The sequence below is a fragment of the Trypanosoma equiperdum genome (assembly GCF_001457755.1).
Source record: "Trypanosoma equiperdum strain OVI genome assembly, contig: ctg_602, whole genome shotgun sequence".
NCBI lineage: Eukaryota > Euglenozoa > Kinetoplastea > Trypanosomatida > Trypanosomatidae > Trypanosoma > Trypanosoma equiperdum.
In genome coordinates, this window is record NW_027124535.1 from 22,758 (window position 1) to 50,743 (window position 27,986).

Consider the following 27,986-nt stretch of genomic DNA (forward strand, 5'->3'; position numbering starts at 1 on the left):
GGGAAAGTGGACAGGATGATTGGCAGGGGAGGAAAGAGGATGGACTGACAGCAAGTGGGTGACAAGTGGGAAGCGTAGACATGGTTGGTGTATAGGTGTACTCTAAGAGCGGTTAAGGGGAATTTTCTTTTTTTTTTTTTACAAGAGAGTATGGGGTGGTGATTGTGGTTAACGAGGCCTCTGGTGATGCACCGGTGTGCCCTCCGGGTAACTTGTGCCCCAGTGGTAAATCCTTGTTTATGCATTTTTCTGCCGTATATCTCTAGTTTTTTCAGGTGTCACCTTTCCTTTACCCATATGTTTGCCGTACCTGTTGTTTTGCAACCTCCAACGCTTCCCACCGTGCATTCGTTGATTTGCTTTTTGTTTTTCTTTCAATTTAAATATGATCGAACACTTAACTGCCCATATCCCCGATGTGACGACAGCATATTTTCAAGGGTTGTTCACGCTGGTTAGTCGTGTGTTGCCACGATTTTTTGAGTGCGTTTGTGATATTTATGGTGATACTGTGTTAGCCCTTGTTACTTTTACAGTTCCACTTGTTTTTGAACGATTTGTGCAAATGACTGTTCGTTGGTGCGCTCATACACACTTAAGTAAGTGGCCGAGGTTGCGTACGGCCAGCCTCCTATGCCATCACGTGTTTAGTGGCTTTGCGTGTTCACGGATCTTTCCATTTGTTTGATATGAAAATAGAGCTTAGGTGGGCTGTGGAATGTCTCGTTGCAGTTCCTCGAGAAGGAAGGCAGCAATGTAAGGTTCGTGTCTATGTCTGTTGTATCCAACTTCCCTGTTCTTTCTGCTCACGTTGACTATGCCATGGAAAGTTAGATTTTCTGTTGATCTTTCCTTTTACCCCCTTGTCTTCCTTCTACAATCGCTTTTTCCTCCGCACACATGTATGTTCGGGTGGAAAGACAGCTGTTGAGTCGCCAAAGGTGATTTAGATGGCAGATGATGAACCCGAATACCGTGAGGCAGCGAATCCGATAGAGGCTTTCATTGACTGCGCACGTTACGACGAGCCTGGGGATGCCGAGGCGCTACGCACACTTTTATCAAATTCTCCGTCGTTCCTCAACTCTCAGGATGAGCAGGGACGAACCGCCCTACACGTAGCTGCGGCAAATGGTCGTTTGAAAGTACTCGAAACGCTCTTAGGATATAATCCAACACCTGATGTACCGAACAATGAAGGCAACACCGCTTTGCATTTCGCGGCGCTTAACAATCAGACGGCTGCTGCTCGATTGCTTTTAAGGCACGGATGGCGCGCGTCTGCAAGAAACGCTTTCAATAAAACCCCAATTCAACTCATTTACGGTAAGCAGTTCGAGGATATGGAGCTACTGCTTCTAGGCCACGACGACGAGTTGGAACAATTCAGTGGTCAGGCGAGTCAGGCAGCGCGCGGCCCAGCGGTGGTAAATGAGGCAACTGTGCAGCAGCAACCTGCTGTAGAAGCGGAGCGTGCTACAAATGCGGAGCAGCCTCGTGTAAATCCTGTTCAGAAGGAACAGGAAAGTGATCCCACGACGCTACTGGGCTCCGTGGGTGTTGATGAAATCGAATGATGGTCCGCTTTGGTTTACTGTTTTCTTCGTCGTTTGAGTATATGCCGGGTATAAATAACGGACACTAATAAGTACAGTCCGACGGTACGTTCAATCTTATGGAAGGCGACGCGTGTATCTTTGGGTATAAAAATCTTTGGCTGATGCTCTGCCCACCTTACGGTTACCTAAACTTCCTTTTTTGACGCTACCTTTTTTGTTCTATTTTTTAACCGCGGCAGTAATGTTATGGAGCCAAGGCGTTGGCGCCCACGGTTCTTCAACCCCTTTACCGAAAGAAGACGGCGGAGCTCACACCTCCCTGTTTATCGTGGGTTCTTTCGTGTGATGCCGCTGCATCGATGGAGCCTCAACAACATACAAGCTGTTCTTGGTTACGCGGCGGCAAACCCCTCGCTTTTTGGTTTTCCTGAGCAGCCCACTTGCATTGTGAACACAGCGTATTTTCTTCCCTCTCACCGTAGTCGACAACGCGGTATTTGGGTTTTTGGGACAGAGAGGGGTTGTAAAAGCATTGTTGTTCCCTCGTCATGCAACGGAGGACAATTTGACGCAATGGACGCGAAACTGATGGAGCCGCTCTTCCGCTGGAATCCCGGTGTGGAATACATTTATCTTTCGCAAAATTGCCAAGCAATGGCATCACAATTGGTACCTTATTTGCAACGCTGCACGCAGCTAAGGACCCTCACATTGGAAGGGTGGAACGATGCTGTGGCCATTCACCGGGTTGTAATTGCCTGCAAACACGTTGACACTCTAGACGCCTTTTCATTTGACGATCCCGTACGTCAGTGGAAGAATGAGCTATCTGTACAGGCCCTCAACACTCTCATCGAAATGCATCCAAAACTTATTTGTGTGAAGGCGACGCGGGTTTACCTTACCGATTGGTACGAGGCCACCCAATTCTCTCGCTGTAAGCACAACATTGCGCTCGTCCCCTTCACATGTGATTTTGTGCTGCTGCACTATGGTTTTTTTTTACTTCTTGTGTCAGTTGTCGCGTACGCGGTGTACAGAGAAACGTGGTGGTTGCTGCGGGACACGTGCAGCCGGGCATACCTACCTTTCTGGTCTGCTCTTGCTGCCGTCGGCACATTTACAGTAATTGTAGCTCTCGACGTGGCTGGATGGAGGAGCTATGGTCGGGCGTGGGTTCACATGCACAAATACGTCATCATTGCACGCCGCCGGTGGGATATGATACGGGGACGTCATCACAAGTCGCTCATGTTGGTTTGATTCTTTTCTCACATGTGGAAAATGTCTTCCCTACCTGGGGGGGGGGGTTTGGTGGTGGCAGGGAAGAGTTGTGATGAGCTGCATTCTTTGTTGTTGGAATGGTTGTTTGGCAGCGGAGCCAGGACGGCGTCCCGTTTCTGCTGCTTTACTGTGAAACTGGAGCGACCGCAGTTGTGTTTGAGAGTTTTGTTCTTATGCGTTTCCTTGTCCTTTACTTTACCTGCATGATTTGAAGACGAGATATTTCTCAAGTTGCTAAATCGATTGATGAATTTGTGCCTCTTCAGAAGAACCCTTCTTGTTAATCTTTCTCTTATAAACATACACTTGCACGCGTGCGTGCACGAACAATGGTGTCTCTGTGCGGAGGGATAGTGGCGACAGTTATTTGATACTTTGAGGCCGGGAACGGTGTAGTGCGATGTCTAATGTTGCTTTTGACTCGGGGCACTCTGCCAACATTACTGATGCTGCGGTAGATACGTCGGGAAAGTTGGTGGCATCCTCTGGAGAGGATGGAACCATTCGCATTTTTGCCGTTCAGTCCGCCCCCCATGACGAAGGGAGCGAGAACGTTGACAGTGACTGGAAACTACTCACTGTTCTCGCTGGTCATACGGGAAGTGTGGTGTGCGTGGCATGGGCGCCTCCGCAGCACTACATCTCAGCCCTTCTTTCTTGTGGGGAGGATGGCCAGGTGATTTTGTGGAGTGATGTTGGGAACGACTCGCGGGAATGGACAAAAGTATACACGGCCGCACTCCCATCGCCCATATGGTGCGCTGCTTGGGCCCCGCCAGCTTACGGTAAGATGTTCGCTGTTGGATGCAAAAATGGAGCTGTTGTTATCTTTACTGGTGAACTGCAACGGTGGGAACGCAGTGAGTTTAGTGCCCATCGCAGTGGTTGTTTTTGCCTTTCGTGGGGCCCGTCCATGCCACCAGGGGCGTTGTTTACATTGCCTCTGGAGGAAGACCCGCAAGCACTGCGATCACAAGATCAACAACCGGGCCTGCCGATCGCTCCACCGCGTATTACAACGTGCGGAGGGGAGCGCGTCGTGACGGTGTGGACTCGAACTGCGGATGGCTGGCAGCCATTGGAGTTGCCCGTAGGGGTTGAGGCATCATGGAGAGAAGTAGCGTGGGCACCCGGGCTTGGGACTCCTTATACGTACATCGCTGCTGGTTCTGAAGAGGGTTTCGTGGCGGTGTGGTCGCATGACGGCACACCTGTGGGAGAGTGGGTCCGCGTGTTATTATGTCAGCAAGAGGATAGTATAACGAAACTTTCTTGGTCGCCTGTGGGCACCTTTTTGCTAGTGTCTTGTGCGAACGGAACCGCAAGCATGTGGCAGGAGTCAGCAGGGGGACAGGAGTGGGAACGTTCGTGTAAGCTACCTTAATTGTTGTGCACATGTGTGTTGCCTCCGCGGAGAAAGGAAGGGGGACATGAGAACTGAGGTAATACCGTCTGCTTGTAGGGTCGGTTGAGCGTCGCTTCCTGAACGGAGGTATTAAAGGGAGTCGCTTTTCGCTGTCCCTTCTTGGTTTGGCATCCCTCAGATGCCCTTTTCCTTTTACACTACGTGCCATTACCGCCCTTTTGCTTCCTATGGAAATGTTGTGGTGGAGGGTGGTTTAGAGCCAGCAGTGCCACGGACCGGGTTTTCACTATTTTTAAAAAAAGAAATAGCGAGGAAACAGGGAACAATAAGTGACATTTTTTTTCCAGTTTAGAGTGCGCGTATGCGTGGAGCCCCTAGTGTTGAAAAATCCTTGTCTTATGTTTCCAATACCCGTATACGTCTCCACCCTCGAATCATCTCTTGCTCTATCTTTTCCACGCTAGTGTGTTGCTTATTAAGCAGTAAAGCCGACAATGGACTTTTTATTCGGCACCATGTTTTTCGCCGCCACCGGAGCATTGGGCGTGTTCTTTACTCCTTTTCTTACGAGGGACCTGGTAGGCCTTGTGCGTATACTCTGCGTCACAGCAGCCTTCTGCTGCTGGCTTTCATGGGCGCTTATTTACCTGTCGCAGGTACATCCCCTATTGATACCAACACGAAACATCAAAAAAGAATAGTGCCACCACTGCGAAGTTGTTTGGTGGTATTAACAACGGGTAGGGGTGTGGTGTGGGGTTGCGACAAAGGAGAGATTTTGATGGGAAAGCGAAGGAATTTGCTTCAATAGAAACATTCGCAACCCCCAGAGAAGTGTTGTGTGTTGAATGCAGATATGCTGGGAAGTGTAACGCGGGCTTTCACTAGATGACAGGAGGGGGTGCTGGAAAATATGTGTCGGCTGTCGGTGCTTGCAGAGCAGAGAAGGTGAAAATAATTTGCCATGTGGGGTGGAAATGAGGGATAGAAAGGGGTTTAAGACCTGCGGTTTTTTAAAAATTATCCCGTCTGACCCCCAAAAAAGTTGTTTTGCTTTTCTTTTTTTTACTATACTGTGTGGCGAAGGGACGTGGGGAGTGTCGTTGTATGCAATGCTGAAGAGGAAGATCGAAGTACCAAAGCGGATCTAACTGCCTACTGCCGGTGAACTGCCGTTCGACTCCATGTGGTGCTTTGATGGTGAAGGGTGAAGGTGAAGGGGAGAAAGGAGGGAAAGAAGGGATATGTTGAAGCACTTTTGTGGATGCCTTCTTAATGTGCTTCATACGACTGCTGTCAAGCCAAAGAGAGTTGCTTATATACAATATGCCTTCCTCTTTTTACGGCAATTACTATATCACTAACTCCCGTTGGCGTTGTATCTCTTGTCTTGTCCCTTTTTTGTTTCTTTCCTCCCGTTTGGGTTTGCTTGTGCCCAATGATATCTGTACGTGTGTTTCACTCTGTGCTCAATGTCGGCGTTTTTGTCATGCAGACCAGCTATAGCTGTAAAAAAAAAACAGTATGCGGTACAACTTCTTCTGAATATCATTTTTTTTTTTTTTGACGGGGGCGCTGGTTATTGATCGTTACGACTGAAGTTCAAAAGGACTATCACTTGGCGAAGGCTATTTGAAATTAGTAGCATACACGGAGACATAAACACAAACACAGAAGAGTCAGGAGGGAAAACATTAGTGAAGCGAGTAGAGGACCCCAACTGGAGCGTTTTGTAACGAAGTTGCATACCATCATCCGTTACCATGATGTACATTCGTACCTTCGGTGACATGCTTCACCTCCTGGCTATTTTTATTCTACTAGGAAAGATGCTGCGGGGGCGTTCTGCTGCGGGTCTTTCTCTTAAAACGCAATTTCTTTTTGCTCTTGTCTTCACGACGCGGTACCTTGACCTGTTTTTGTCCTTTATTTCTGTGTACAACACCATGATGAAGATATTTTTTCTCGCAACCTCGTGGCATATTTGTTACCTAATGCGTTGTAAAAGCCCGTGGAAGACAACCTATGACCACGAGAACGACACCTTCCGCATCCGTTACCTGATCATTCCCTCGTTTGTTCTCGCCCTTCTTTTCAACGGTCACCAGCATGGCATGTGGGTGATGGACGTGTTATGGGCATTTTCGCAGTACCTGGAGTCTGTGGCTATTCTACCACAAATCTTCTTACTGGAATATACAGAACGCTACGAAGCACTCACATCGCATTACCTCGCCGCCATGGGTGCCTACCGCCTCTTTTACCTTATACATTGGATTGCTCGCTATTTCGTGCACGGAAGCGTTAATGCTGTCTCTGTGTGCGCTGGCGTGCTTCAGACAGTGTTGTACGTTGACTTCTTTTACCACTACATCAGCCAGGTTGTGTGGCGCGCTAAGCAGCGATATGATTTGGCGCGATGAAATGGGTATCGTTATGAGCACGGCATGATTTGTTTCGACTTTGTTGTACATGCACTTGGATATCCACGTGAATATGTATGTTCGTAATGGAGACAAGCAGAGGAGAATCAGGCAACGGCGGGAAGAAGGTGTTGTATTATTGCTGCGACTCGGGAAACGAGGGAAGAAGGGGCTGGAGGTGAAGGCGAGGTGAAGAGGGAAAGTGATGGAGGAGTTAGCGTGGAAGCTGGAATTGTCGCGCCATGTGGTGCATTAGAGTGAAGGAGGGTGGCCGCTTGTAAGGGACTGGAGAGATACGGAACATGAACACTGTGAGTAGAATAGAGATATTGTGGGAATCATGAATGAGGAGTGTGCATACGAGTTGGCGTGTGTGATTAGGGGTTTGTCCTTATTATAAAGAGGAGGGGCCGGTGCTGCAATCACCATTCAGGGATCTTCTTGCATCCTACTGAAAATACAGAGCGGATTTGTTAACGAAGTTTTGCGTTCAAGCCATTTAAGTTAGATCCCTCACCGTACGCCCTGTAGTCATAGGGAAAGTCGAGCAGATTGCAGCGGAAGATGTTTTATTGAGCACATTCCTTCGTTTGCTTTCACTCAAGCACTGATGGCTGTGGGAGCGAGGGGGATTAAGAACATGCCGCACGCGGGGGGGGGACTGTTTTTTTTTTTTCACACCAAATGTCGGTCACGTTCCGAAACGGATGGACCACCTTTCAGTTTTGTGTTTGGTTTTGGCACACCGGGCGTTGGTTTGGATCTGCATTATGGTAATGTACTGAGTGCTACCAAATGCGCCTTGTGTCCTGCTGTCTTCTCATTTATGTCGTTTGCTGCTTCGTTTAAGTTTTTTTTTGTTAACGAATGCATACTTGCGAGCCCGCCTCCCTTTTGTACAAGCATGTCCTTCGACCCCAGCTTGACGCGGTACTAATAGGCTTTCCTTATCTGACTCTTTCTGTCCTATTGAGACATTTTCAGTCGTCCTGCTTCAAATGTGACGTGCCCGTACGTTACTCGTAGATATGACCCCCTTCCCCTTTTCATATTGCCAACTTAAAAGTTTTCGGGATAGAAAGAGACTGTGGAGAATGGTACTGTTGCGGGATGGGGTCAGTTCTTCTGTACGTGGGGCCTTCACATCAACTGTGTAGTTTCAATGCACACGACTGCTGTTGCAAAACTTGGACCAGAATTGCCACTGTTATCTTTGTTGCTTTATCACGGTTTCTGTCTCACTATTTCCACTTCTCTTTCGCTCCCCCTCTTCTCGTTTTTTAGTCGGTTGTGTTGTCTTTCTCAGCTTCAGGGGGAGAAAGGAGAACGGTAGCATCAACCGCCACCTTGGGTGTGCGGACCTTTTCAGTTATGAACAATTATCATATTTACGACGAAATTGGAAAGGGCCGCCACAGTCGTGTCTATAAGGGGCGACAGAGAAAGTCGATAGAGTACTATGCGATATCGTCCATAGAGAAATCGCAGCGGCAGCATGTGCTCACAAACGTAAAATTCCTTCGGTCCTCAAATCACCCCCGTATCATCAAGTTTCACAACTGGTACGAAACAAACAATCACCTGTGGGTTATTACCGAACTTTGCACAGGGGGAGACATGCGGCAGGTGTTACATCCAGAAAGTCGCCTGTCAGAGGCAGCTGTCCGCTTGTATGGTGGGGACATTGCGGAGGGTCTCATGTACATCCACTCACGTGGAGTTGTGTACCGTGATTTAAAGCCGTCTAATGTCCTTATGGACTCCACCATGGCAATGCGGTTCTATGATTTCGGACTTTCGTGTAACTTTCCCGTAAACTGTGGAGGTGGCACGATAGGGACTGCGATGTACATGGCCCCGGAACTCTTCATGAAGGAGGGCGTGCCGTCCATTGCATCCGACTTGTGGTCTTTTGGATGCGTGCTGCTGGAGATGAGAACTGGAAAACCCCCGTTTGATGCCGATAACTTGGAAGAACTAATTACACAAATTCTCACGGAACCATATCATCCCCACGAGGAGCTTTCTGATGAGCTGAATGAGCTACTCGGGAAGTTGCTAGTGAAGAACCCTCTAGAACGGGCAACGTGGGAAGATGTTGTATTGAGCCCTTTTTGGCAGGGTCGACTGCATATGCCTGCCGCCCCTCACCCACCCCAACCTGCTTTTGAGAGTTTAAAACAGAAACGGCTCGCTTCTGATGGGGGAAAGGGTGACTTTGTGATGACACTAGAGGAAGCCAAGAAGGCGGTAGAATGGACTGTAGAGGTTGCGAAGCGCAACTTTATTCTCACGCAACCCGACTCTGATGGATCCGCGCTGATATGTCTGGGTGTGTACGATCGCATTGACACAAGAGACCTCACTGGAGAAGGTGAGGGTGTTCGCGACCCTACGTCAGGTTCACTGATAGGGGATGGAAATTCGTGTGCCTCCCCCTCGTCTTGTGTAGCCCGGGTGGGCTGTGACAGCAACGCGGGGCGGCAAGGTGACGGCGCAGCACAACGGGAAGGCGATCACAACAGGGAGATGGTGAGCGATATTGGTACAGCCGTTGGTGGTAACGCCGCAAAAAATAGCAACGTGAAACAGTTGGTAGGCGGAGGTAAATTCAGTACTGCTCTTATCGATAGCCTGTTGAGCCATGTATCAGACGCGCACGTTAGGCCGCTGGTTATGAATAATCACATCGAGCGGTTTGTTGAACAAAAGTATGATGCCAAAGCTCTAGGCTTCGAGCCGCTGACGAAGAGTCAGTTGAAAGCTTACGATGAAGAACAAAAGGCTCGCTTTGTGACGAAAGTGTACCAGAGACTATCGTCATCCTCTTTGTCTTGCGAAGACAAGCTGAATGTACTCTGTTACTTTGAATCTATATGCTCGGAAAGTTCTACCGCCAATTTTGTTGTGAGCAGCTCGATCATGACGTTGTGTCTCAATATGGCCGGCCATCGCAAAGCTTCTTCTAGCTTCCGTGCCACAGCAGCGTCCATCATGGGCATTCTTGTCCGGCATGCCACATTTATACACCCGGATCTCGCCAAGGTTAATATCCTTGCTTCAATAGTGAAAATGTACGCTGAGGAGGAGAGTTCTCGAGTACGGCGTAAGTTGGTTGCATGCTACGGCGAGTTTCTCATCTATATAGCAGTGCAGCAAGAGCGGGAGCGTGCCGTGTGGGGCGTTGACGTTCCCGCCACCTTCAATCTATACAGGAGCCTTTTGAACGACCCGGACGATGTGCAGAAGCACTACGCCATCAAAACCATCGAAAATCTGGCATCGGTGGGTAACCGCCAAATCGCACTTGACGCCTTCGTGAATGCGGAAACGATTTCCCTGTTGCTCTCTATACACGCGTTACCTCCAACGCCAACTTGTGGTGAATATATGCGAGCTGCCGCAGCGTGCACGGCTCTGAAACTTGCGATGCTCCGGGAGGAACTCATACCTGCTGTGCTGGAGTCCCCATACCTAAAGCTTGAAGCGTATGGTGGTGTACTTGCTGCACCTAGTCCAAAATTGGCACAAGCGTTGTTGACGTTTGTAAACATGACGTTAGTTAAGGGGATGGTGGGGTTACGGCACGCAAACATTACAAAGCTTGGGAAACCAGATGCAACAAGCCCTTTCGCCTCTTCGCGGCTTACGGGAGACAAGGCGAAGGGGGTGCTGACCGCACTTAGTGGGGTCGCTGAGGCAGTTGTGCGCGGGCTTCGTAACGGCAGTGAACACGCTACAACAGCGATGAAGGGAAAAACGTTGGTGTTGTTTATTCTCTTAGGATGCATGGACGAGCAGCTACTGGTAAGGTTCTTCACTTCATCCCGGTGTGTTGCGTACGCCGATGGTATAGCGAAGGACAAGGACAGCTACGTGCAACGTTGCACACAGGGCTTTGCTGTGTACCTGAGTTATTTCTTCGGTTCACAGTTGGAAGGATTGACTCACGGGGCACCGTCCTTCATGATGAACAACGTCCCCAGTGCTCTGTGTAACCTATTAGGTACTAGGCACTTGTCCTCTATGTTGCAGCTAAATGATAAAGTCTTTTCCAGTATTGGGAAGTGTCTTGTGATGGTGTCCTCGTCGTCACGCTATGCTGCTGCTGGAACGAATCTCCATGAATTGGTAGAGCTACTAGCGCAGAATCGCGAGTTAGTGTTGCGCCACCGTCTTGTTATTTCGAGTGATATTTTTCCACCATATTTGAGCATGCTGGCCGAATCTGAGAGTGAGCGCCGTTTCCTATCGTTGCGAATCCTTAGAGCGTTGATTGTCCCTTTTGGCTCAGAGTCATCTCGTCAGAATGAGGAAGCACAGAAAGAGGGTGCGATGTTGGACCGTGTGATGCAGGTGGTAGCTGGTATGCTGGGTGATTTGCTGAAGGAGGTTGAGCCCATCCCTGTTCATGGTATCGGATTGTTGGCAACGTGCGGCGAGAGGCGACCCAAGACGCTTGCCAACCTTGCGACTGTGGAGCTCATAGGCGAACTGGTTCGGTACATGATGCGATCGAGGCAGAGCGGTGTTTCCAGTCCACTACAACTGGTCATGCTAGCACTACAGACGGAGCGCGGTGGCGTTCTGATGGATTACCTTGCAGAGCAGAACTTTCCTGTGGAGGTGCTGCTGAACATTTTGGTGATGGCTGTGGAGAAGGAGGTGGATAATCTGCTGGAACCGTGCTGTGAACTCTTTGAACATTTCCTAAAGCAGGCGGTAGCTAATCCCAACGCTGCTGCATTACGCCAGTCAGTTATGTCCGTCGCACCACGGGCCCTGGAGACGCTGTGGCTCCCTCTGTGCACTTCTCCTGTTGGTACCACTGCAAAGAGTGCCGCGGCGTGTGTGTTGTATTTTACGCAGCTTTCTCCAGAAGTGGGGCAGGAATTGCTCTCTGATGGTAACGTCCAATACATACGTGAGGTTTTGGACAAGTGTCGAAGTCCTGGAGCGGTTGTGTGTGTTATACGTACCCTACGTCTCATTCTTGAACGAGGTACGAAGCACGACGCGCAAAAGCTCATGCCCTGGCTGCTTGGCTCACTGGAGGCTGCTGAGCAAGACCAAAAATGCGGTGGCATTGTTGCTTTGGAAATTAGGGGTATTAAAGAACTTTTACGTCCCTAGACGCGTTACACGTGTTGCTGGGTGCGAGAGGATGATTGGTAGTGGGGGCGAGTGTATCTGGCAGCACATAGTGCAGTATTACCTCACTCTCTTTCCGGAGTTGCTTACTCTGGAATACATACGCGGGCCCTGGTAGGGTGTAATTTTTTTCGTAGCCCTTCGCAATACATTTTACTGTTTTCCTACCTACCGAGGAACATGGTTTGGAGAGAGACTGGTTCCTTTGATCATCTGCACGGAGGGAGGGGGTGAGTAGAAGCTAGTGTGCTTCTCATCTGGAAAAGTTTGGGTGCGTACGTCGCTGGCTACCTAAGCCTAGCGGATGCCAAAAGATAAAGAGCCCCACAATAGGGTGCCTCATTCATTGGGTTGTGGTTCCTTCTGCACACAGCCGTGAAACTGATTTTTTCTTTTCCACAGGACTCTCTCCGTTTTTCTTTTCCTATTGACAGTACACTTTGCGTTAGTGCGTCTTCTCACGTGCTTTCCCCCCGTTCCCTTTGTCTACCCACCAGCACTCTCTTCCCCTCACTAATGTTTGTGATATGTGTTTGTTTATCTTAAACACAGCGTTTCTCGTCGCCGTCGTTGTTACTGAACCTGTTGTTTCTCTGTAGTGGTTCTCTTTTCCCGTTTTTTCTTTACTTCTTCTGTTATCTTTTGGGTGCAGAACCACCTTTATTGTGGGACCGTTATACTTAGAGGGGGACATTTGTACCCAAGCACTGACACACGCAAAGCTTCCCATCGGTTAACTTTAGCTTGCCGATGCTTCAACACTTTCTCCGTCCTGAGGTGTTGGGAACCACCGGGAAGGACGAAGAAAATGGAACGAAGGACCACCAACCCGGCCAGCAAAGGCCGACGACTTCCAGGCTTGACTCACAGTCGCTAACAGCCACCGACACTGTAAGTGAGAGACCCAAGACAGCGGAACCACTGGACCTTGTTTCAATTAGTGCCACCTACAAGGAGACGGCTGTTCTCTTTCCTGATGCCCACCAGGCGGCATTCGAACCAAAGGTGCAAGTGCCTTTTGAGTTCCAGCGGGGGCGTATCCCACGTGAGATTGAAATAGAGCGCCGCCGCCGACTATACGAATCGAAAGATGTAAGCCGCCTTGTTCAGGTTGCAGGGTTAACGCTGAAACTTTTAGCCCACAAAAGTAGCCAGGAGCTACCCCTGCAGGTATTCGACGATACGTCGTACGATAGTAGAATCCCAGCCGAGTGGATGGAAATTGCAGCGCAGAATGAGAACCCCGCTGGTCGCTACCTTCCCGCCGAAGGAATATACGAATTCATGAACTCCGATTTCCGCATGCGGCCCTGCCGTGTTATCGGTTGGGACGTTGCCAGGAATGAGGTGAAGTTACTCTGGGGCGCCAAACCTGTACCGGACGAAACGCCCGTTGTTGTGCCACGTTTCCACGTGCGCCTACTGGCGGAGGACCCCGTTGTGTATGTGGAACGCCTCGTGAATGCCCAAAAGCAGCGTGTGAAGGCTATGGCTTGGATTCGCTACCGTTTGTGCTGTGACGCGATGCCTACGGATGGTCTACCCGGGCTAGATTCCAATCTCAGTGATCGGCTTCTACGTCTTGGCACTGGAATTCCAAACTTAAACAAAGCTGTTTTCCCTGATGTCGATGAGCGTGCCCAGCGCCTCATAGCCGAGTTAACACTGGAATGGCAGCGCAGTCACAATCGTATCCTCCTACAGGATCTGATGCAGCGTGACGAGTCAACATTGCGTATGGTGGCTAATACAACACAAATGAGCCTGCAGGAGTTGGTGCGAGGACCAAATGTAGAGATCCGACGGACTATCAAGTCAGACCCAAGTTCTGTAATCCCCATTGGTGACTTTGACTTCGCAGAAAGAGAAAGGTCCTTTACTTTTTCAACCTATTACACTCAACCAGAAGTGGTGACAGCGCTGACCGGGGTCCGAAGCGAGTGTATGAAGGTTTTGGAGGGGAGTTTGTTTAACCTTCCGAAGGCCCGCCAGATGCAGCTGTCAGAGTTTCAAAAGCTGCAGAGGGACCACATGGCAGCAGTTGAAAAATATCTTAAAGGAGAATGGACGGAAAACATATGTAACGTGATTAGGAACAGCTTTGTTTCCGCGGGAAAGGGGTGGCTGAACGTGCACGAGTCAAAGCAGGAAATATATGAGATATCGAAGTTGAAGAAGTTTTTTACGACTGTGAAGTTCATGATGGAAGACACGTTGTTTGACCTCGTTTACACTTCGTTGCAGGATTTTACTGTCTTTTTTGAGGAGGTATCAGAGTTTACAGTTAATGTGATAGACATGAACAACGTGGAGAACAAGTGGCCTGGAAGTGATGCCGATGACTGTGTGGAGAAGCAACCGCTGTTTACCATTAGGCTTGCCGAACAGGACGGGTCGTTTACCTACAGCATTTCCTTCAAGGACTTTGAGGAAGCGATCATTGACCTCTTTTTTAGTGCCATTCAGTGTACAGATGCCATTCCACAGGTGGAAAAGTTTGTGATGTCGCAGTATTTCTGGCGACGTGAAGGTGAAGGGCCGTTTTTAGACTCCGTGAAACAACAGGAAGAGCGAGTTTGTTTGTTACGAGACCGCGTGCGCCATGCGCTGCAGAATTCGATGAAACCACTGAGGGACTACCTGCAGACTTATGATGATCTGCTACCATTGGTTCGTCTCGATAAAAAGGTGTTCATCACAGAGTATGCTGCGCAGGAGCACACCATGGAGGAGATGAAGGAGGAGATTCGCGCCCATTTGAAGGCGAAGAAAGTAGTGGCACAGAAGCTCCCTGCCTTTATTACAGTGGGCAATTATGTTGTGGACTGCCAGTCATTCGGCCAGATTATGGCTAGCAAGGAGCATGAACTCGCGAAGCTTGTGATGAATCTCATATGTAAGATTGCCAAGACCAAGACATCGTACATCCGCGAGGAGTTCACCAAAATTGTGCGAGTAGTGGAGAAACAACCCCAGACCCCTGAGAAGCTGTACGAGCTGAAAGCTATAATTGTCAACACACCTGAGCGCATCTCCGAACTCTCTGCTGAAATCGAGGAGATGCGGCAGTACTATAATGTGCTTGATGGTTTTCAGTATGAGCTTAGTGACGAGGAATCGCGGCAGAAGTGGGAGGCCATCAGTTGGCCACGACAGCTGACACTGCGCATACAAGAAACCAACAAGCAGCTAGAGAAAGTGGAGGAAGAACTCCATGCCCGTCTCCAGAAAGAGGCCGAAGAGTTCAGCAAGAAGGTGGATGCTCTGCAACGTGTTGTGGCAACATTCTCCAAGTATACCGACGCTACAGAGGCAGAGAAGGTTGCGGCAGAGGTGAAGGTGAACAGTATTGAGATCCGTAAGTGCATTGAACAGGCCCGCTCGATTAACAGTGATCAGCGCCTCTTTGGCGATAAGCTCACGGACTACCGTAGTGTGTTTGAGCTAGAAAAGGAGTTTAAGCCGTACAGTGATTTGTGGCTAACCACTTACCAATGGCAAGACTGTTATCGCCGCTGGCACGCTGACCCATTTGATTCTCTGGACCATGAAGAAATTGATACAGTGGTGACAAACGCCTTTAAGACGATGACACAATTGTCCAAGACGTTCAAGGATAAGAATGCAACGCTAAAGATCGTGTCGGAGATTCGGGGTAAGGTGGAGGCGTTTAAAAAATGGGTCCCGATTGTAACCTCTCTGCGCCAACCTGGCATGAAGGAGCGCCACTGGAAGGGCCTTTCAGAAAAACTAAACTTGCCTCTCGTCCCAGGTGAAACGATTTTGCTCATGGAGGACCTTGAGCCTCTGCTTGGTTTTAAGGACGTTATTGTTCCTCATTGCGAGGTGGCGGCGAAGGAAGCACAAATTGAGAAGGCGCTTAAGGACATGCGGGCCAAATGGGAGAGCAGGGTATTTATAATTGAACCGTACAAGGAAAGCAATACTTACATAATCAAAGATTCGTCTGAGATTGTTGAGTTGCTGGATGAGCACCTCAACTTGACACAGCAACTGCAGTTTTCTCCCTTCAAGGCATACTATGCAGAGGCCATCACCGATTGGGAGCGCTCACTCAACCTTATTTCCGATATCATTGAGCAGTGGTTGGAGTGTCAGAGAGCTTGGCGTTACCTTGAGCCGATCTTCAATGCCAAGGATATTGCACTTCAATTACCCCGTCTTACAAAGCTGTTCGATCGCGTTGACAAGACATGGCGTCGCGTCATGGGAACTGTCCATCATCAACCCAACGTTCTGGATTTCTGTATCGGAACAAGCAAGTTACTGGAAAGTTTGCGAGAGTCTAATCGCATTCTTGAGGAGGTGCAGCGTGGGCTCAACGATTACCTCGCAGAGAAGCGCCAGTCGTTCCCCCGCTTTTACTTCCTTTCGGATGAAGAACTGCTGGAGATCCTTTCGCAGTCCAAAGAGGTTCGACGCATTGACGCTCACATTAGTAAACTATTTGAGTTCATACAGCGCCTCTCGTGGACGGAAAACAACGAGATCAATGGGTTTTTCAGTGGTGAAGGAGAGCATGTACCAAGCGTTAACGTGGTGTACCCCGAGGGTAACGTGGAGATGTGGCTAGGTTCGGTTGAAACTATGATGAAGGAAGCTGTGGCTGAGCAACTACGTCAATCCTTCTATGCGTATAGCAATACCCCGCGTGCAAAGTGGGTTCTTGAATGGGCGGCTCAGTGCGTCATCGCCGTGTCACAAATCTTCTGGACGAATGGTTGTGAGGAGGGCTTGGTGGCTGAGAAAAGTGTGGAAAACTATTTTCGGGTGCTTGAACATCAACTATTTGAGCTAGTTGATGTTGTACAATCACCCCTCAATGCGCGGGAGCGCATCAACATGGGTGCCCTCATCACCGTTGAGGTTCATGCAAAAGACACAGTTGAGGCCATGACGCGGCACAAGGTTGACTCGATACAGTCCTTCGAGTGGATCAAACAGTTACGCTTTTATTTTGACACTGACGATCGGATGTGCCACATCAAACAGGTAGACGCCCACTTTGTGTATGGCGGTGAGTACCTTGGCAACACTGGACGGTTGGTTGTAACCCCACTCACTGACCGTATCTACCTAACACTTACAGGAGCCTTGGCTCTGTGCCTTGGCGGTGCACCTGCAGGACCTGCGGGTACAGGTAAAACAGAAACGACCAAGGACTTAGCCAAGGCACTTGCTAAACAATGTGTTGTGTTCAACTGTCAAGAAGGTATGACCTGTCTGTCTATGGCCAAATTCTTCAAGGGACTTGCGTGGGCCGGTGCTTGGGCGTGCTTTGATGAGTTTAACCGTATTGACGTTGAGGTGCTTTCCGTTGTGGCCCAGCAGGTGACGGACCTGCAGCAGGCCTGCGTGACGAAACAGTACCGCATCGTCTTTGAGGGGAGTGAAGTAGTTGTTGACCCCACTCACGCAGTGTTCATCACCATGAACCCCGGTTACGCTGGCCGTACCGAGCTCCCAGATAACTTGAAGGTGCTATTCCGTCCCGTTGCTTGCATGGTTCCCGACTACGCCATGATTGGTGAGATAAGGCTCTTTTCGTATGGGTACAAGAAGGCTCGTAGTTTGGCGCAGAAAATGGTTATGACATTCAAACTGAGTTCTGAGCAGCTGTCGTCTCAGGATCACTATGACTTTGGTATGCGTGCGGTGAACACTGTCATTTCGGCTGCAGGTCTAAACAAGCGGGAGAATCCCAACGAAGATGAAGATTTGTTATTGCTTCGTGCACTGCGTGATTCCAATGCGCCCAAATTCCTCAAAGATGACATTATATTGTTTGAGGGTATTATCAGTGATCTGTTCCCAGGCACGAAGCTCTCCCCCACTGAGTACGGCGTCGTTGTTGACTCCCTTCGTCAGGTTGTTACAAGCAGTCAACTTCAACCGGTCCCAGGCTTCATAGAGAAATGCCTGCAGTTATACGATGTCACAACCCTTCGGCATGGTCTGATGCTTGTGGGCCCTGCAGGTAGTGGCAAAACCATGGCGTACACCTCGTTGCAAAAAGCTCTTTCAGGGTGCTCTGTAATGCAGAGTAAGGGGCAGGATGTAGGTGCTCGTGATTACATGAAGGTGTTCACGCACATTTGCAATCCAAAGGCTGTCACTATGGATCAGCTATACGGTGCCTACGACGAAAATGGTGAATGGAAAGACGGTGTGCTCTGTGTTCTCTTCCGTCGGGCAGCCAAGTACGGTGATGAAGGTAATCAAATAGGGAAACACTGGGTTATGTTTGACGGTCCTGTGGATGCTCTGTGGATTGAGTCCATGAATACTGTCCTGGATGAGAACAAGAAACTTTGTTTGGTATCGGGTGAGATCATTCAAATGAGTCGCGACATGACGATGATGTTTGAGGTGGAGGATCTTGCCGTTGCGTCGCCTGCCACGGTTTCTCGTTGTGGTATGATTTACATGGAGCCAACAGCCTGCGTACCAACTCAAGCTCTCACGAAGTCGTGGAAGGAGAGACTCCCCAAATATGTGGCTCCGCAAGCGGATTACCTCGAGCAACTTGTCGAATTGTACGTTGATGAGCTCATCGAGTATGTGCGTGCCAACCTTAGGGAGTACGTTCCGTCGACAAATGTTATTCTTGTGCATTCATTCTTTCGTATGATGGATGGTTATATAGAGTCATTTGGCGGTTTACCGGGGCAGCGCGGGCCACCAACCCTCAGTCCGGAGCGACTGGAGATTATGGCAAAGTGCATCACGCCCCTGTTTTTCATGGCGATCACTTGGAGTATCGGAGCAACCTGTGATGAGGTGGGACGTGAGAAGTTTGCCGATATGCTTCGCGAAATGGCAACGCGTAATAATCACGCCGACTCCCTGCCGGAATCAGGAAGTGTGTACGACTACTGCTTTGTGTACTACCCGTCGCCAGATGATGATGAAGAGGCCCGATGGACACACTGGGATGAACTGCGTGCGACGTGTGATATTGCTCGCACGACAAAGTTCGAAGACGTATTGGTACCGACGATTGATAACACCCGCCAGAAGTATGTGCTGACACATCTGTTGGAACGGAAGGTCAACGTGGTCGCTGTGGGCCCCACAGGCACGGGTAAGAGTGTGGCGGCTGGCGGTTTGGTAATGAACGGTATATCCGATCGCTTGCTTGGCCTTGCCTTCTCTTTCACACCACAGACAAAAGCGGGCGTGTTGCAGGACTCTCTCATGTCAAAGTTTGATAAACGCCGTTCGCATGTCTATGGTGCTCCGGTTGGCAAACACTTCCTTGTGTTTATTGATGACGCTAATCTTCCACAAAAGGAGCGCTATGGTGCTCAACCACCACTGGAATTACTTCGACAACTCCTTGGTCATGGAGGTTTGTACTCATTTGTTGGTGGTATCAAGTGGAACTTGGTTATCGACACCTCTTTTGTTATGGCCATGGGGCCACCCGGAGGAAGTCGCACACAGGTGTCTAACCGTCTCATGAGGTACTTCAACTATGTTTCATTTCCCGAGATGTCGGAGGCATCCAAACGTACCATCCTTAATACAATTCTTAAGGGGGGTTTGCACCAACGAGGTGTCAAAGAGGAGGTTGTTGATTTCATAACAAACCTTGTTGATGGGACTCTGAATGTTTTCAAACGCTGCCGCAAAGCTTTTGTTCCAACTCCATCGCACGTACATTACTCGTTCAACATGCGGGACGTCATGCGTGTGTTTCCCATGATTTACATCAACGACACTAACAGTCTTCCAAACAGAGACGTTCTCCTGAAGCAGTGGGTGCACGAAATGCAGCGCGTCTTTTGCGACAGACTCATATGTAACGAGGATAGAGAGGAGTTCCTTTCTTTCATTGATGATGAGATAATACAGATTGGTTATGAAGGTGGTTACAAGTCGTTGCTACCTGACGGCAGGCTTATTTTCGGTGACTTCATGTCCACGGGGGAACGTAGTTATCAGCAGATTACGGACATGGATGCACTAGCGGCTTTTTTTAATGAACAGCTCCTGGCTTACAACAATGCGAATGAAAATCCTATGGGCTTGGTGCTGTTCCTTGATGCCATTGAGCACGTTTGTCGTATTACACGTGTTTTGAGCATGCCAAATGGTCACTGCCTTTTACTAGGAATTGGTGGGTCAGGTCGAAAGTCTCTAACCCGCTTGGCGTGCTTCCTCATTCCTGAGATGGACGTTTTCACTATTGAGTTCACAAAGAACTTTGGTGTGAAGGAATGGCGGGAGGCGTTAGCTCGTTTACTGTTGGATTGCGGAAAGGACGGAAAGAAGCGCACGTTCCTATTCTCTGACACGCAAATCATTAACCAGACTCTCATGGAGGACGTTGCGGCGCTGCTGACCGCTGGCGATGTACCCAACCTTTTTGAGGACCAAGACATAGAAATAATCAATGAAAGGTTCAAAGGAGTATGTATGAGCGAGAATCTGCCCACGACGAAGGTTTCTATGTACGCACGGTTCATCAAAGAAGTGCGTTCTAACCTCCATATAGTCTTAGCGTTCTCACCTATCGGTGAAGTCTTTCGAACACGACTGCGTATGTTTCCCGCGCTCATTACTTGTTGTACTATTGATTGGTTTGCTGAATGGCCTGGTGAGGCCCTGCTTTCCGTGGCAAGAGCGCAACTGCAAAGCGCAAAGGGGGATTTGGGTGATGATGAGGGGGACAGACTCTCCAGGTGCTTTAAATCGCTGCATTTATCTGCTGCGGAAACAACGGAGAGGTTCTTTGTTGAAACCCATCGACGTTCTTACATTACGCCCACGTCTTACCTGTCTCTGCTGAACACGTATATTTCCCTCGTGGAATCCAAACGTAAGTTCGGGCGTGAGCAGGCCAGCCGTCTCGAAAACGGATTGGAAAAGTTGTATGATACCGAGGTTCGCGTCGTCGAGCTTGAGGGGCAGTTGAAGGCGCAACAGCCAGTGTTGGAGATGAAGAAGTTGGAGATCAGAGGCATCATGGAGAAGCTCCGCGTAGACCGCAAAGATGCAGCAGAAAAGGAGGCCTCAGCACGTACAGAGGAGGTGGCCGCGACGACAAAGGCAGAGGAATGCGCTAGAATGCGCCGTGAGTGCGCTAGCCGCCTCGCTGAAGCTGAACCCGCACTTCAAGAGGCTGTTAAAGTTCTGTCAAAGATCAAGGCCGCGGAAATATCTGAATTGAACAAGTACCAGAACCCACCGAAGGGTGTGCAGTATGTTATGGAGGCCGTTGCACTCCTGCTAACGTTTGGCAACTGCCCCAAGGAATTCTATAGCGGCCCTCCCGGGGGGAAGAAAACGCCAGATTGGTGGTTGTGTGCCAAGTCGTACATGAAGAACGCCAACCAACTTCTTGATACACTGGTACAACCCCCTGGTAAGGGAGGGTTTGACCGAGAGGCGATGGACATGCCTCTCATTGAAAAGGTGCGTACATACTATGAAAATGATGAGTTTCAACCAGAGAAGGTGAAGAGTGTTTCTGTACCTTGTATGGCTATGTGTCAGTGGGTGCGTGCAATGTACAAATGGTTTTTTGTAAACCGTGAGATTCAACCACTGCGCGAACGACTTGCGGATGCCGAGAGGGAATTGAAGCGTGTCAATCGAGCCCTCGCCGAAACCCGTAGGAAACTTGATGCTGTCGTAGAAGCGGTCGCAAAACTTGAGAAGGAATTTGAGGATGCCATGGCCACCCAAACGGCATTGGAAAATGAGGTTGAGCAGACAAGTGAGAAACTACAGCGTGCTGCCCGCCTTATTGCCGGACTTGGGGGTGAGAAAGTCCGATGGAAAGAGCTTGTGGAACAGTATAAAGTGAAAGACACTTGTGTTTCGGGAGATATGGTGATAGCTGCTGCATCGATCGCCTACTTCGGCCCCCTTACTGGTCCGTACCGCAAACATCTTCTGCAAACATGGTCTGCCTCGCTTGCGGAGTTGGGTATCAAAACTAGCGAGAACAGCGATTTGTTATCAACCACAGGTGACGCAGTTCAAATACACGATTGGCAGCTTTGTGGCCTGCCAAAGGACCCACTGTCGACAGAGAATGCGATCATTTTGTCAAATGCGCGGACGTGGCCACTACTGATTGACCCTCAAGGACAGGCAAACTCGTGGATCCGGAACTTGCACAAGGATGACAATTTGCAAGTATGCAAGGCATCGGACGACAAATTCATGAAGACGGTGGAGGGCGCTATCCGGCTAGGTCTTCCATGCCTGTTGGAGAATGTTGGTGAGTCTCTTGACCCAGCATTGGAGCCAGTTCTTCACCGCAACGTGTTTCTTATCGGTTGCACTCCGCACATACGTGTCGGCGATTCGGCTATTCCATACAACGAGAAATTCAGGTTATACATGACAACGAAGCTGCCTAATCCATCATACACTCCGGAAACCATCGTCATCGTGTCTCTTCTGAACTTCTTCATTACGCGAAGTGGACTGGAGGATCAGATATTGGCAAGAACAGTGGAGAAAGAGCGGAACGATTTGGAGCAGGAGAAGCAAAGGTTAACCCGAGATTGTGCGGAGAAAAACAGAGAGCTAAAAGAGTTGCAGGAGAACATTCTACGCATGCTAGAGGAGGCGGAGGGAGATATTCTTGATCAGGAAGAGCTTATCGACGCTCTCGAAAAGAGTAAGCTAAAATCCACTGAAATTAGCGAAGATCTTGTACGTGCCAGAGCGACGGAGGTCACCATTGATGAGACGCGTAATAAGTACCGTCCACACGCCTACCGGGGTGCACTGCTCTTCTTCTGTGTCTCAGAACTTTCCACTGTGGACCCGATGTATCAGTTCTCGCTCCAGTGGTACATAAACTTAGTCTTACTCGCAATTGAGAACACAGAGGCGGCGGTAGATATTGAAGAGCGCGTTGAAAAACTCATTGAGTTCTTCACGTACTCTTTCTACACAAATGTCTGCCGTTCCCTGTTTGAACGCCACAAGCTTACCTTTTCTTTTTTTCTGTGTACCTCAATTCTGCAGCAGCAGGACGAACTTGACGGCAACGAATATCATTATTTGCTGACTGGTCCAACCGGAAGCGGCGGGGAGGAACCGAATCCTGCTCCAGATTGGTTAACAGAGAATTCATGGAATGAAATACAGTTCGTTTCGTCAAATCTCCCCAACTTTGCAGGTTTCGCTGAACACGTAACCCAATGTATTAACTACTACAAGGAACTCTTTGACAGCCTTAATGCCCACACGTACCCGCTTGCGGCGGAGTGGCAGGGACGGGAGACTCCCTTGCAGCGTCTTGTTGTCGTCCGATGCTTCCGAAGGGACAAGGTGGCGTCTGCTATTCAGGAATTCGTTAAGCACTATATGGGTGAGCGATTTATTATTGTCCCACAGTTTGACCTCATGGATGCATACAAGGATAGTACGTGTCTTACACCACTTATCTTTATTATCTCACCAGGTTCTGATCCTATGAATGATCTTTTGCGCTTTGCTGAGCATATGCGCATGTCGAAGAAGTTGGACAAGGTGTCCCTTGGTCAGGGTCAGGGGAGGAAGGCGGAGGAGTTGCTCAGCAATGGTCGAGAGCGTGGTCAGTGGGTGCTGCTTCAGAACTGCCACTTGGCAACGTCGTGGATGCCGACGCTGGAGGCTATTGTGGAGAGTTTTACTTTGGAAACTGTGCGAAAGGAGTTTCGGTTGTGGCTCACTTCAATGCCCTCTGATTCTTTCCCCGTAGCTGTGCTGCAGATATCTGTCAAGATGACGAATGAACCACCCATGGGTCTTCGTGCTAACGTGACACGGTCGTACTATGGGCTAACTGATGATGATCTTGAACACCCAACGAAACCCAACCAGTTTAAGAAGATGGTTTTTGCATTCTGCCTATTCCATGCCGTCATTCAGGAGCGTCGCAAGTTTGGTTCTTTGGGATTTAACATAGCTTACGAGTTCAACGACTCTGATCGTAATGTGTGTCTTCTCCAGCTGCGTAAATTCATATCGCTCTATGAGGATGTGCCTTTCGATGTCCTCACTTTCCTTACTGGTGAGATTAATTACGGAGGGCGTGTCACGGATGATTGGGATAGACGCTGCATGATGGCTCTTATTAAGGACTTCATTACTCCAGGAGTTTTAGAAGAAGGTTATTCTTTCTCTCCATCCGGTACATATCACACGGTAGAGGCGTGCTCTCGGGCCTTCTATCTCGATTACCTCGGCACGTGGCCGCTTAATCCCGAACCCGAGGTGTTTGGACTAAGTGACAATGCGGATATTACATGTGCCCAAAGCGAGAGTGCGAGCATATTGGCTACCATTCTCTCACTTGTCTCGCGTGAAAGCTCGGGATCGTCACATCAGAGCCGCGAAGAGATGCTGATTAAAACGGCTCAGCACATCATGGAGAAGCTGCCTCCGACGTTTAACGTACAGGAATTCCACGCTAAGTATCCTACAAAGTACGAAGAATCGATGAACACAGTCCTTGTGCAAGAAGCCGTGCGATACAATCGCCTCCTTCGCTTTGTTCAGAAGTCTCTTTCAGAGTTTTCTAAGGCTGTTCGTGGTGAGGTAGACATGTCAGCCGAGTTGGAAGCTGTTGGTTCAAGTTTCTTCATTAACGCCGTTCCTGCATCGTGGGCTGCGCTGGCGTATCCTTCTTTGAAGCCTCTTTCGAGTTGGGTTGAGGACCTTCTGAGGCGCGTGCAATTCGTGCAGTCATGGTACGATAAGGGTATGCCGAATGCCCTATGGATGGGTGGGTTCTTCTTCCCTCAAGCATTCCTCACTGGAACCCTCCAAAACTATGCGCGGCGCAAGGATGTCGCAATCGACTCTGTTTCTTTCAACTTTTCCTTCTTGCAAGACGAGACACCGACGACTGTTGCGGCACCAGAGCAGGGCGCCATTGTGTACGGTTTGTACCTGGAGGGCGCTCGGTGGGACGGGGCAGGGCGCACACTCGCGGAGTCCCGACCGAAGGAACTTTATGTAGACGTCCCGCTGCTGCATTTAGATCCCGTGGTAGATCGCGTTGCTGATCCAAACGATTACATTTGTCCAGTGTACAAAACTCTCACCCGCGCGGGAACGCTTAGCACAACGGGTCACTCGACAAACTTTGTGTTGTCTATTACTATCCCAACTGTTGCGCCCCCCGAGCACTGGATTAAGCGTGGTGTGGCTTGTGTGATTTCCCTCAATTTTTAAAGGGAGGGCTTCCGCTGAGTGTTTGGTTTTATTTTTGCCTGTGCGTCTGTATTTGTCTGTACTTGTAGAAATTCCCCTTCCGATGGAGGTGGCTCTCGGAGGGGCGGGTAACCGAAATATTACGTGAAGTTAAAACGAGGACCCGAGTCCCCTTTCTGTTGCCGAACGGGCCTAAGGCGTTTATAGAGAGAACAACGCAGGATAGTTGAGCAGGTGTTGGAGAAGACGAGGCAAAAAGTTGGAAGTGTGTGAGGGCTGAGATAGAAAGAAGGAAGGGAATTGTTCGCACCGTGAGACTGTATATATTTACATGCGTATTTGACTAGATATGCTCAGGCTTTTCTATTCCTGTAATGTAAATAGTCATAGAGATGGTGTAGCTAGCTTAAGGGGCCATCTTTCCCTTTACTACTGGGAACTATGTAGTTTTCTGTCTAACCGTACTCGATGTTGTTGTGTTCTTTTTATCCCACAAATCCGTCGTCGATTCGCTGCACAGGCCCTTGTGTCTGTGTGACGCGTGTCTTATTTTTTCCTTAATTCTCACTATTTCTTTAATCAAGCTGCTGTGACGCCGACAAGAGAAGCGAATACATTAGTAGCACAGCGCTGTACCGTAACTCGAAGTAGAGGAGAGCGATGTCGCAAAAAGGTTTGAAGGGTAAAACTCGCGGGAAGAGCGAAGGTGCCTTGCGCAAGTACGTGGGTGAGGCCAAGAAGAAAACAGTCTTCAACAAAGGGCGTAAGACATTACAAACCAAAGCGAGGGCAAACTACATATCGGCTGTAGAGTCACATATGGCTTCCCGTGTTCCATCTGATCAGCGTGATCGACTCAGAGTTGTGAAGGCAACTGGAGGATTGCAGCCGAAAAAGAAGCATATGAAGAAGCCACTGACTAGAGGGCGTAAGCGTAAGGGCGACAAGAAGGGATGAATTGTATTCCTTGGTTATGTGGCTGTCGGGTGGTCTCCACTTGTTGGACTCATCCCCTCGTGGCTCTCCTCACTCCAATCACCTCTTCTGGGAAAAAAGGATGTGGGGAGAGGTGACTGTCATTATTGGTGGGTTTGAAATGTATGGTACGGCCGTGTCGAGTAAGCAAGTGCTCTTCGACGCGTTGTGAAGCTTGCGTTACACTCCCTTTTTAAATGTTCATGCATCACGGTTACGTGGCGTCTCTTTGCTAGTTCTACTGCTTTCCTCCTTGTGTTTACTTTTCGACATGTACAATAGGGTGAGTGCTTCGACCGGGCTGTGTGGTGCCGAGTCAGAAGCACACGTAAACCGGCTCTCGTACTGATGGAAGACTACGAAACCGTGGCCGCCGTCGGTGAGGGGACGTATGGCATTGTCTACAAATGCCGATGTAAAAAGAGCGGTCGAGTTGTAGCAATCAAATGTTTTAAGAGAAAGAGGGATTGTGTGTTTTCTCGCCGCGTTATACTACGGGAGCTTCGGGCACTGAAACTGCTGGTAGGACAGCCGGGTGTTGTGCAACTTCTGCGAGATTTTCATACCGGTGGGCAGCTATGCCTTGTTATGGAGTATTATGAGCACAACTTGTTGGATATCATCCGGCGCAATCCGCATGGGGTCCCACGCCCACAACTTAAGCAGATTCTCTTCACACTCCTTGTTGGTGTGCGTTCGTGCCATCACCACGGAGTTGTACACAGGGACTTGAAGCCGGAGAACATACTTGTGTACCAAGGAAGGGTATCATTTGTGTGTGATTTGGGGTCCTCAAGAATTCTGCGTCAGCCAGGAACCTTAGTTAAAACAACAAGTGGGGGGCTTCTCCGTACTCCTACGGATCAACCAGGGCCACTAACGGGGAACGTCGCTACACGCTGGTATTGCAGCCCAGAGATGCTTATTGGATTGCCACATTATAACTTCACCTCAGACATGTGGGCCGTGGGTGCTGTCATGGCCGAATTAGCTCGCGGGATGCCCCTTCTTCCGGGTAAATCGCGTTTCGATCAGCTCAGCCTCATAAATCAGCGTGTAGGGGACTTAGCAGAACTGGGGGAGTATTCAAAGTTTTCTCCCTTTATTGCAACCGCAGTTAAGGGCCGCGAAAGCAATAGCATCGCAGGTGACTTTCTGACGCGGGTGTACCGGAGCGTGTTGGGTGTTGACGGTATGAATCTCCTGCGGGAACTGTTGTCAGTTGACTACAGGAAGCGCTTGACTGTAGACAAGGCCCTCGCTCACCCTTTCTTCAAGATGTATGTGGTACCCGGTGTATCGTTGCCACTCAGCTTTTATGGTACGTCAACACTCCGCCGGTCAAAGACTGTGGAGGAACTAAGTGGGCTAGCCGTCGACAAGGGACCAGGTGCAGGTGATTGTGACAAATGGTTTGGACTTGGTCTGGGGAAACCCGTGCCGGTAGCCGAGATTGAACCGCTTAACATGCTGAGTCCTGTGAAACCAAGGACTGTAGAGGTTCTCGATCACCATAGCCCCGTAAGAAAGCACTGCGTGAATCCTACCAAGCGCAGTAGTTGCGCAGCTAATGACCCCACTGACGAGTGTGAGCCACACTCACGGCAGGGTAGCGTCTCCAACAACAAGCGGCGCACATTTAGTAAGAGGCCTCTCTTGTCCCAACAGCGGTCGCTGCCTAATATATCGTCAAGTTCAGTGGGGAAGGCCAGTGTCGCAAGGTTCCCGGAGCCACAACGCTCCAGTATTGCGGAACCTCACTTGAAACTTCCTCGAGTCAATGAAGGACATTACAATGGCTCGAAGCGGTGACAAGAGTGGACTATACGGGCGGAAGGAGGCAACGACTTGAATGTTTTTGCTTGCTTTCTTCCACTCCCCGTTTTTGTTTTTACCCGTCGGTATACCCATTGTTGTACCGGTGTTAAACTTTGCAGTGTCTTCTTATGACTGCAGAATCGAACGAAAAAGCGAAGCAATGGAAGAAATAACTAAAGGAAAAGGGAACCCTGTTGTGATAAACATGAGCGCGCCTGTGGC

The 27,986-nt window shown here is 49.4% G+C and overlaps 8 protein-coding genes across 8 annotated transcripts; all 8 read left to right on the forward strand.

Annotated features, from left to right (window-relative positions):
• Positions 1-950: 950 nt before the first annotated feature.
• TEOVI_000273700 (Ankyrin repeats (3 copies), putative) lies at positions 951-1,577 on the forward strand (the record flags this gene model as incomplete). The annotated part of the gene is made up of 1 exon (XM_067225762.1): positions 951-1,577. One exon carries the CDS (start codon positions 951-953, stop codon positions 1,575-1,577), a length of 627 nt encoding a protein of 208 aa, XP_067081863.1.
• A 228-nt stretch (positions 1,578-1,805) lies between these two features.
• Positions 1,806-2,822, forward strand: TEOVI_000273800 (uncharacterized protein; the record flags this gene model as incomplete). Its single annotated transcript, XM_067225763.1, has 1 exon — positions 1,806-2,822. One exon carries the CDS (start codon positions 1,806-1,808, stop codon positions 2,820-2,822), a length of 1,017 nt encoding a protein of 338 aa, XP_067081864.1.
• Positions 2,823-3,243: 421 nt separating this feature from the next.
• On the forward strand, positions 3,244-4,227 carry TEOVI_000273900 (protein transport protein SEC13, putative; the record flags this gene model as incomplete). Its single annotated transcript, XM_067225764.1, has 1 exon — positions 3,244-4,227. One exon carries the CDS (start codon positions 3,244-3,246, stop codon positions 4,225-4,227), a length of 984 nt encoding a protein of 327 aa, XP_067081865.1.
• A 1,745-nt stretch (positions 4,228-5,972) lies between these two features.
• Positions 5,973-6,632, forward strand: TEOVI_000274000 (ER lumen retaining receptor protein, putative; the record flags this gene model as incomplete). The annotated part of the gene is made up of 1 exon (XM_067225765.1): positions 5,973-6,632. The coding sequence occupies one exon, from the start codon at positions 5,973-5,975 to the stop codon at positions 6,630-6,632; it is 660 nt and encodes a 219-aa protein (XP_067081866.1).
• A 1,371-nt stretch (positions 6,633-8,003) lies between these two features.
• On the forward strand, positions 8,004-11,765 carry TEOVI_000274100 (protein kinase, putative; the record flags this gene model as incomplete). The annotated part of the gene is made up of 1 exon (XM_067225766.1): positions 8,004-11,765. One exon carries the CDS (start codon positions 8,004-8,006, stop codon positions 11,763-11,765), a length of 3,762 nt encoding a protein of 1,253 aa, XP_067081867.1.
• A 768-nt stretch (positions 11,766-12,533) lies between these two features.
• Positions 12,534-24,992, forward strand: TEOVI_000274200 (Cytoplasmic dynein 2 heavy chain (DYNC2H1), putative; the record flags this gene model as incomplete). Its single annotated transcript, XM_067225767.1, has 1 exon — positions 12,534-24,992. The coding sequence occupies one exon, from the start codon at positions 12,534-12,536 to the stop codon at positions 24,990-24,992; it is 12,459 nt and encodes a 4,152-aa protein (XP_067081868.1).
• A 639-nt stretch (positions 24,993-25,631) lies between these two features.
• TEOVI_000274300 (uncharacterized protein) lies at positions 25,632-25,928 on the forward strand (the record flags this gene model as incomplete). The annotated part of the gene is made up of 1 exon (XM_067225768.1): positions 25,632-25,928. One exon carries the CDS (start codon positions 25,632-25,634, stop codon positions 25,926-25,928), a length of 297 nt encoding a protein of 98 aa, XP_067081869.1.
• Positions 25,929-26,294: 366 nt separating this feature from the next.
• Positions 26,295-27,758, forward strand: TEOVI_000274400 (Mitogen-activated protein kinase 8, putative; the record flags this gene model as incomplete). The annotated part of the gene is made up of 1 exon (XM_067225769.1): positions 26,295-27,758. One exon carries the CDS (start codon positions 26,295-26,297, stop codon positions 27,756-27,758), a length of 1,464 nt encoding a protein of 487 aa, XP_067081870.1.
• Between the last annotated feature and the right edge of the window lie 228 nt (positions 27,759-27,986).